The following is a 10,008-nucleotide window of genomic DNA, read 5'->3' as shown; positions in this document are numbered from 1 at the left end:
TACTGACAGGGCCTCTCTCCACCGCTCTAATGGTCTAATGACAGGGCCTCTCTCCACCGCTCTAAAGACCTAATGACAGGGCCTCTCTCCACCGCTCTAAAGGTCTAATGACAGGTCCTCTCTCCACCGCTCTAAAGACCTAATGACAGGTCCTCTCTCCACCGCTCTAAAGGCCTAATGACAGGGCCTCTCTCCACCGCTCTAAAGGCCTAATGACAGGTCCTCTCTCCACCTCTCTAAAGACCTAATGACAGGTCCTCTCTCCACCGCTCTAAAGGCCTAATGACAGGGCCTCTCTCCACCGCTCTAAAGGCGTAATGACAGGGCCTCTCTCCACCTCTCCAACGACCTAATGACAGGGCCTCTCTCCACCTCTCTAAAGGTCTAATGACAGGGCCTCTCTCCACCTCTCTAAAGGCCTAATGACAGGTTCTCTCTAAAGGCCTAATGACAGGTTCTCTCTCCACCGCTCTAAAGGTCTAATGACAGGGCCTCTCTCCACCGCTCTAAAGGTCTAATGACAGGGCCTCTCTCCACCTCTCTAAAGGCCTAATTACAGGGCCTCTCTCCACCTCTCTAAAGGCCTAATGACAGGTCCTCTCTCCACCGCTCTAAAGACCTAATGACAGGGCTTCTCTCCACCGCTCTAAAGGCCTAATGACAGGTCCTCTCTCCACCGCTCTAAAGGCCTAATGACAGGGCCTCTCTCCACCACTCTAAAGGTCTAATGACAGGGTACTCTCTCCACCGCTCTAAAGGTCTAATGACAGGTCCTCTCTCCACCGGTCTAAAGACCTAATGACAGGGCCTCTCTCCACCGCTCTAAAGGTCTAATGACAGGTCCTCTCTCCACCGCTCTAAAGGTCTAATGACAGGGCCTCTCTCCACCGCTCTAAAGACCTATTGACAGGGCTTCTCTCCACCGCTCTAAAGGCCTAATGACAGGGCCTCTCTCCACCGCTCTAAAGGTCTAATGACAGGGCCTCTCTCCACCGCTCTAAAGGCCTAATGACAGGGCCTCTCTCCACAGCTCTAAAGGCCTAATGACAGGGCCTCTCTCCACCTCTCTAAAGGCATAATGACAGGTCCTCTCTCCACCGCTCTAAAGGCCTAATGACAGGGCCTCTCTCCACCGCTCTAAAGGCCTAATGACAGGGCCTCTCTCCACCGCTCTAAAGGCCTAATGACAGGGCCTCTCTCCACCGCTCTAAAGGCCTAATGACAGGGCCTCTCTCCACCGCTCTAAAGGTCTAATGACAGGGCCTCTCTCCACCGCTCTAAAGGTCTAATGACATGTCCTCTCTCCACCTCTCCAACGACCTAATGACAGGGCCTCTCTCCACCGCTCTAAAGGCCTAATGACAGGGCCTCTTTCCATCTCTCGAAAGGCCTAATGATAGGGCCTCTCTCCACCTCTCGAAAGGCCTAATGATAGGGCCTCTCTCCACCGCTCTAAAAGTCTAATGACAGGTCCTCTATCCACCTCTCCAACGACCTAATGACAGGGCCTCTCTCCACCGCTCTAAAGACCTAATGACAGGGCCTCTCTAAACCGCTCTAAAGATCTGATGACAGGGCCTCTCTCCACCGCTCTAAAGGCCTAATGACAGGGCCTCTCTCCACCTCTCTAAAGGCCTAATGACAGGGCCTCTCTCCACCGCTCTAAAGTTCTAATGACAGGGCCTCTCTCCACCGCTCTGAAGGCCTAATGACAGGTCCTCTCTCCACCGCTCTAAAGGTCTAATGACAGGTCCTCTCTCCACCTCTCCAACGACCTAATGACAGGGCCTCTCTCCACCGCTCTAAAGATCTAATGACAGGGCTTCTCTCCACCGCTCTAAAGTTCTAATGACAGGGCTTCTCTCCACCGCTCTAAAGGCCTAATGACAGGGCCTCTCTCCACCGCTCTGAAGGCCTAATGACAGGTCCTCTCTCCATCTCTCTAAAGGCCTAATGACAGGGCCTCTCTCCACCGCTCTAAAGGTCTAATGACAGGTCCTCTCTCCATCTCTCTAAAGGCCTAATGACAGGGCCTCTCTCCACCTCTCTAAAGTTCTAATGACAGGGCTTCTCTCCACCGCTCTAAAGGCCTAATGACAGGGCCTCTCTCCACCGCTCTGAAGGCCTAATGACAGGTCCTCTCTCCATCTCTCTAAAGGCCTAATGACAGGTCCTCTCTCCACCGCTCTAAAGGTCTAATGACAGGGCCTTTCTCCACCGCTCTAAAGATCTAATGACAGGGCCTCTCTCCACCGCTCTAAAGGCCTAATGACAGGGCCTCTCTCCACCGCTCTAAAGGCCTAATGACAGGGCCTCTCTCCACAGCTCTAAAGGCCTAATGACAGGGCCTCTCTCCACCTCTCTAAAGGCCTAATGACAGGGCCTCTCTCCACAGCTCTAAAGGCCTAATGACAGGGCCTCTCTCCACCTCTCTAAAGGCCTAATGACAGGGCCTCTCTCCACAGCTCTAAAGGCCTAATGACAGGGCCTCTCTCCACCGCTCTAAAGGCCTAATGACAGGGCCTCTCTCCACAGCTCTAAAGGCCTAATGACAGGGCCTCTCTCCACCGCTCTAAAGGCCTAATGACAGGGCCTCTCTCCACAGCTCTAAAGGCCTAATGACAGGGCCTCTCTCCACCTCTCTAAAGGCCTAATGACAGGTCCTCTCTCCACCGCTCTAAAGGCCTAATGACAGGGCCTCTCTCCACCGCTCTAAAGGCCTAATGACAGGTCCTCTCTCCACCGCTCTAAAGGTCTAATGACAGGGCCTCTCTCCACCGCTCTAAAGGTCTAATGACAGGGCCTCTCTCCACCGCTCTAAAGGTCTAATGACAGGTCCTCTCTCCACCTCTCCAACGACCTAATGACAGGGCCTCTCTCCACCGCTCTAAAGATCTAATGACAGGGCCTCTCTCCACCTCTCGAAAGGCCTAATGATAGGGCCTCTCTCCACCGCTCTAAAGGTCTAATGACAGGTCCTCTCTCCACCGCTCTAAAGGCCTAATGACAGGGCCTCTCTCCACCTCTCTATAGCCGTACTGACAGGTCCTCTCTCCACCTCTCTAAAGGTCTAATGACAGGGCCTCTCTCCACCGCTCTAAAGGCCTAATGACAGGGCCTCTCTCCACAGCTCTAAAGCCCTAATGACAGGGCCTCTCTCCACCTCTCTAAAGGCCTAATGATAGGGCCTCTCTCCACCGCTCTAAAGGTCTAATGAAAGGTCCTCTCTCCACCTCTCTAAAGGCCTAATGACAGGGCCTCTCTCCACCTCTCTAAAGGCCTAATGACAGGGCCTCTCTCCACCGCTCTAAAGGCCTAATGACAGGGCCTCTCTCCACAGCTCTAAAGGCCTAATGACAGGGCCTCTCTCCACCTCTCTAAAGGCCTAATGACAGGTCCTCTCTCCACCGCTCTAAAGGCCTAATGACAGGGCCTCTCTCCACCGCTCTAAAGGCCTAATGACAGGGCCTCTCTCCACCGCTCTAAAGGCCTAATGACAGGTCCTCTCTCCACCGCTCTAAAGCTCTAATGACAGGGCCTCTCTCCACCGCTCTAAAGGTCTAATGACATGTCCTCTCTCCACCTCTCCAACGACCTAATGACAGGGCCTCTCTCCACCGCTCTAAAGGCCTAATGACAGGGCCTCTTTCCATCTCTCGAAAGGCCTAATGATAGGGCCTCTCTCCACCTCTAGAAAGGCCTAATGATAGGGCCTCTCTCCACCGCTCTAAAGGCCTAATGACAGGTCCTCTCTCCACCTCTCCAACGACCTAATGACAGGGCCTCTCTCCACCGCTCTAAAGACCTAATGACAGGGCCTCTCTAAACCGCTCTAAAGATCTGATGACAGGGCCTCTCTCCACCTCTCGAAAGGCCTAATGATAGGGCCTCTCTCCACCGCTCTAAAGGCCTAATGACAGGGCCTCTCTCCACAGCTCTAAAGGCCTAATGACAGGGCCTCTCTCCACCTCTCTAAAGGCCTAATGACAGGTCCTCTCTCCACCGCTCTAAAGGCCTAATGACAGGGCCTCTCTCCACCGCTCTAAAGGCCTAATGACAGGTCCTCTCTCCACCGCTCTAAAGGTCTAATGACAGGGCCTCTCTCCACTGCTCTAAAGGTCTAATGACAGGGCCTCTCTCCACCGCTCTAAAGGTCTAATGACAGGTCCTCTCTCCACCTCTCCAACGACCTAATGACAGGGCCTCTCTCCACCGCTCTAAAGATCTAATGACAGGGCCTCTCTCCACCTCTCGAAAGGCCTAATGATAGGGCCTCTCTCCACCGCTCTAAAGGTCTAATGACAGGTCCTCTCTCCACCGCTCTAAAGGCCTAATGACAGGGCCTCTCTCCACCTCTCTATAGCCGTACTGACAGGTCCTCTCTCCACCTCTCTAAAGGTCTAATGACAGGGCCTCTCTCCACCGCTCTAAAGGCCTAATGACAGGGCCTCTCTCCACAGCTCTAAAGCCCTAATGACAGGGCCTCTCTCCACCTCTCTAAAGGCCTAATGATAGGGCCTCTCTCCACCGCTCTAAAGGTCTAATGAAAGGTCCTCTCTCCACCTCTCTAAAGGCCTAATGACAGGGCCTCTCTCCACCTCTCTAAAGGCCTAATGACAGGGCCTCTCTCCACCGCTCTAAAGGCCTAATGACAGGGCCTCTCTCCACAGCTCTAAAGGCCTAATGACAGGGCCTCTCTCCACCTCTCTAAAGGCCTAATGACAGGTCCTCTCTCCACCGCTCTAAAGGCCTAATGACAGGGCCTCTCTCCACCGCTCTAAAGGCCTAATGACAGGGCCTCTCTCCACCGCTCTAAAGGCCTAATGACAGGTCCTCTCTCCACCGCTCTAAAGCTCTAATGACAGGGCCTCTCTCCACCGCTCTAAAGGTCTAATGACATGTCCTCTCTCCACCTCTCCAACGACCTAATGACAGGGCCTCTCTCCACCGCTCTAAAGGCCTAATGACAGGGCCTCTTTCCATCTCTCGAAAGGCCTAATGATAGGGCCTCTCTCCACCTCTAGAAAGGCCTAATGATAGGGCCTCTCTCCACCGCTCTAAAGGCCTAATGACAGGTCCTCTCTCCACCTCTCCAACGACCTAATGACAGGGCCTCTCTCCACCGCTCTAAAGACCTAATGACAGGGCCTCTCTAAACCGCTCTAAAGATCTGATGACAGGGCCTCTCTCCACCTCTCGAAAGGCCTAATGATAGGGCCTCTCTCCACCGCTCTAAAGGTCTAATGACAGGTCCTCTCTCCACCGCTCTAAAGGCCTAATGACAGGGCCTCTCTCCACCTCTCTAAAGGCCTAATGACAGGGCCTCTCTCCACCGCTCTAAAGTTCTAATGACAGGGCCTCTCCACCGCTCTAAAGGCCTAATGACAGGTCCTCTCTCCACCTCTCTAAAGGCCTAATGACAGGGCTTCTCTCCACCGCTCTAAAGGCCTAATGACAGGGCCTCTCTCCACCGCTCTAAAGGCCTAATGACAGGTCCTCTCTCCACCGCTCTGAAGGCCTAATGACAGGTCCTCTCTCCACCTCTCTAAAGGCCTAATGACAGGTCCTCTCTCCACCGCTCTAAAGGTCTAATGACAGGGCCTCTCTCCACCGCTCTAAAGATCTAATGACAGGTCCTCTCTCCACCGCTCTAAAGGTCTAATGACAGGGCCTCTCTCCACCGCTCTAAAGATCTAATGACAGGGCCTCTCTCCACCTCTCTAAAGACCTAATGACAGGTCCTCTCTCCACAGCTCTAAAGGCCTAATGACAGGGCCTCTCTCCACCTCTCTAAAGGCCTAATGACAGGTCCTCTCTCCACCGCTCTAAAGGTCTAATGACAGGGCCTCTCTCCACCGCTCTAAAGGTCTAATGACAGGTCCTCTCTCCACCTCTCCAACGACCTAATGACAGGGCCTCTCTCCACCGCTCTAAAGATCTAATGACAGGGCCTCTCTCCACCGCTCTAAAGGCCTAATGATAGGGCCTCTCTCCACCTCTCGAAAGGCCTAATGATAGGGCCTCTCTCCACCGCTCTAAAGGTCTAATGACAGGGCCTCTCTCCACCGCTCTAAAGGCCTAATGACAGGGCCTCTCTCCACCGCTCTAAAGGCCTAATGACAGGGCCTCTCTCCACCGCTCTAAAGCCGTAATGACAGGGCCTCTCTCCACCGCTCTAAAGCCGTACTGACAGGGCCTCTCTCCACCGCTCTAAAGGTCTAATGACAGGGCCTCTCTCCACCGCTCTAAAGGCCTAATGACAGGTCCTCTCTCCACCGCTCTAAAGACCTAATGACAGGTCCTCTCTCCACCGCTCTAAAGGCCTAATGACAGGGCCTCTCTCCACCGCTCTAAAGGCCTAATGACAGGGACTCTCTCCACCGCTCTAAAGGCCTAATGACAGGGCCTCTCTCCACCGCTCTAAAGGTCTAATGACAGGGCCTCTCTCCACCGCTCTAAAGGCCTAATGACAGGTCCTCTCTCCACCGCTCTAAAGGTCTAATGACAAGTCCTCTCTCCACCTCTCTAAAGCCGTACTGACAGGGACTCTCTCCACCGCTCTAAAGGCCTAATGACAGGGCCTCTCTCCACCGCTCTAAAGGCCTAATGACAGGGCCTCTCTCCACCGCTCTAAAGGCCTAATGACAGGGCCTCTCTCCACCGCTCTAAAGGTCTAATGACAGGGCCTCTCTCCACCGCTCTAAAAGTCTAATGACAGGTCCTCTCTCCACCGCTCTAAAGGTCTAATGACAGGTCCTCTCTCCACCGCTCTAAAGGCCTAATGACAGGGCCTCTCTCCACCGCTCTAAAGGTCTAATGACAGGTTCTCTCTAAAGGCCTAATGACAGGGCCTCTCTCCACCTCTCTAAAGGTCTAATGACAGGGCCTCTCTCCACCTCTCTAAAGGTCTAATGACAGGGCCTCTCTCCACCTCTCTAAAGGCCTAATGACAGGTTCTCTCTAAAGGCCTAATGACAGGTTCTCTCTAAAGGCCTAATGACAGGGCCTCTCTCCACCGCTCTAAAGGTCTAATGACAGGGCCTCTCTCCACCGCTCTAAAGGTCTAATGACAGGGCCTCTCTCCACCGCTCTAAAGGTCTAATGACAGGGCCTCTCTCCACCGCTCTAAAGGTCTAATGACAGGGCCTCTCTCCACCACTATAAAGGCCTAATGACAGGGCCTCTCTCCACCGCTCTAAAGGCCTAATGACAGGGCCTCTCTCCACCGCTCTAAAGGTCTAATGACAGGGCCTCTCTCCACCTCTCTAAAGGCCTAATGACAGGGCCTCTCTCCACCTCTAAAGGCCTAATGACAGGTCCTCTCTCTACTGCTCTAAAGACCTAATGACAGGGCTTCTCTCCACCGCTCTAAAGGCCTAATGACAGGTCCTCTCTCCACCGCTCTAAAGGCCTAATGACAGGGCCTCTCTCCACCGCTCTAAAGGTCTAATGACAGGGTACTCCCTCCCCCACTCTAAAGGTCTAATGACAGGTCCTCTCTCCACTGCTCTAAAGGTCTAATGACAGGTTCTCTCTCCACCGCTCTAAAGGCCTAATGACAGGGCCTCTCTCCACCACTATAAAGCCGTACTGACAAGGCCTCTCTGAAGCCCTACTGACTGGGTCTTGGCAGGGTTCATGGTTCTACTCATTCACGCTGTGCAATAAAATATCAATCAAATTCTTCTCCGCTCCGCTGGGCTAATTTCAGGTCCTTGAATTACTTTTTGTTCAGCTCCATTAATTTTTTTACCGGGGACAACTTCAAGGAGTTTAGTACATTCATCCACACTGTTTGAGTTATTCATGGGAATGAGAAAAAGCTCAGAGTAGGTTGATTGTGTTGTATAAAAAAATGGCTGTTCTCAAAACACCTGACCACAGATATATCATATCAAATCCTTTGGTGTTGTTAACCTATTTACCCCTCTCCTGATATTAATATGGGACCGTTGGGATTGTTTTAACTGGGACCAGTGGAAAGAATGGGGTAGGGTCATGCCTTTTCAATTTCAGACAGGGGGAGAGTTGAGTTTTTTTTTTTTTTATCGTCCAGTGGAGGGTCATTTAATTTAATTCATTAACTCTAGCTCTAGTCTCACCTCTAGCTCTAGTCTCACCTCTAGCTCTAGTCTCACCTCTAGCTCTAGTCTCATCTCTAGCTCTAGTCTCACCTCTAGCTCTAGTCTCATCTCTAGCTCTAGTCTCACCTCTAGTCTCACCTCTAGCTCTAGTCTCATCTCTAGCTCTAGTCTCATCTCTAGCTCTAGTCTCACCTCTAGCTCTAGTCTCACCTCTAGCTCTAGTCTCACCTCTAGCTCTAGTCTCACCTCTAGCTCTAGTCTCATCTCTAGCTCTAGTCTCATCACTAGCTCTAGTCTCACCTCTAGCTCTAGTCTCATCTCTAGCTCTAGTCTCATCTCTAGCTCTAGTCTCATCTCTAGCTCTAGTCTCATCTCTAGCTCTAGTCTCATCTCTAGCTCTAGTCTCATCTCTAGCTCTAGTCTCATCTCTAGCTCTAGTCTCATCTCTAGCTCTAGTCTCATCTCTAGCTCTAGTCTCATCTCTAGCTCTAGTCTCATCTCTAGCTCTAGTCTCACCTCTAGCTCTAGTCTCATCTCTAGCTCTAGTCTCATCTCTAGCTCTAGTCTCACCTCTAGCTCTAGTCTCATCACTAGCTCTAGTCTCATCTCTAGCTCTAGTCTCACCTCTAGCTCTAGTCTCATCTCTAGCTCTAGTCTCATCTCTAGCTCTAGTCTCACCTCTAGCTCTAGTCTCATCACTAGCTCTAGTCTCATCTCTAGCTCTAGTCTCACCTCTAGCTCTAGTCTCATCTCTAGCTCTAGTCTCATCTCTAGCTCTAGTCTCACCTCTAGCTCTAGTCTCATCTCTAGCTCTAGTCTCATCTCTAGCTCTAGTCTCACCTCTAGCTCTAGTCTCATCACTAGCTCTAGTCTCACCTCTAGCTCTAGTCTCACCTCTAGCTCTAGTCTCATCTCTAGCTCTAGTCTCATCTCTAGTCGAGTATTTTCACATATTTCACACAATTTGTTGAAATAATTTGTTTCCCTAATAATTTGGACTCTTTAAAATTAACAAAGTGTATCGTCTTTGGGGTGGGGGATGTCACGTTATACCTTCAGCATGGTTGTATTACCGGTAAACCAGGCTTTGGGCCTCTTCAAAGTATTTTCACCTATAGGGTTCTACTGTTTTCCCCTTAATGACTCTGCCCCTGGGTTAAGTCATGTTAACAGAGTGTTGTCGGTTTACGGCGTCTGTACGGTATATGATTTGGCTTGATGCATTATTTGTAGCCTTTTTTTCCCAGGTCCTGTATGGAAGTGGTTAGCTTGGCGGTCCTCCAACTCAATCCCATTGATTTTCCATAACAATATGAAGAACACTTTTCAGCGGTCTAGATTAATGAATTGCATCTTCAGAGTCGCTTTGGCAATCCTAATGAAGGTAGATGCATTTCCCTGAGCAACACAGCTGGATTTCAATTGGTTTTAAATGTGTTGATACCCTCCTGACAACTGAATAAAAAAAATATAATAATAACAATATATATATATATATATATAATATATATATATATATATTCTCCCAGGCCAATACATCTTCCTTTGGCTTGTCAGATCACTTTAATAAAAATATATGATTCAAAGTCGGACATTTATCATCATCAAACCTGGTTCTCCATCTTTCTCTCTACAGTGGCAACCCTTTGGAATTACCTGGATTTATGCATAAATTGGTCATAACATTGTGATCTGATCTTCATCTAAGTCACAACAACAGACAAACACAGTGTGTTTAAACTAATAACACACAAACAATTATACGTTTTCATGTCTTTATTGAACACACCGTGTAAACATTCACAGTGCAGGGTTGAAAAAGTATGTGACCCCTTGGATGTAGTAACTGGTTGACCCTCCTATGGCAGCAATAACCTCAACCAAATGTTACCTCTAGTTGAGGCTCAGACCTGCACAACGGTCA

The 10,008-nt window shown here is 50.6% G+C and overlaps 1 protein-coding gene across 1 annotated transcript; it reads right to left on the bottom strand.

Moving 5' to 3' along the window:
* Window positions 1–8,072: 8,072 nt before the first annotated feature.
* LOC139581950 (trichohyalin-like) lies at window positions 8,073–9,014 on the bottom strand. The gene has a single exon (XM_071412138.1). It carries the CDS (start codon window positions 9,012–9,014, stop codon window positions 8,073–8,075), a length of 942 nt encoding a protein of 313 aa, XP_071268239.1.
* Between the last annotated feature and the right edge of the window lie 994 nt (window positions 9,015–10,008).

The sequence above is a fragment of the Salvelinus alpinus genome, chromosome 7, assembly GCF_045679555.1.
Source record: "Salvelinus alpinus chromosome 7, SLU_Salpinus.1, whole genome shotgun sequence".
In the NCBI taxonomy this organism is placed as follows: Eukaryota; Metazoa; Chordata; class Actinopteri; order Salmoniformes; family Salmonidae; genus Salvelinus; species Salvelinus alpinus.
Note: the sequence above shows the minus strand (reverse complement) of the source record. Positions and strands in the feature narration are given on the sequence as shown.

Bases quoted from the DNA above. Each gene is read 5' to 3' on its own strand.
- LOC139581950 (XM_071412138.1), bottom strand. From the start codon at position 9,014: ATGAGACTAGAGCTAGAGATGAGACTAGAGCTAGAGGTGAGACTAGAG.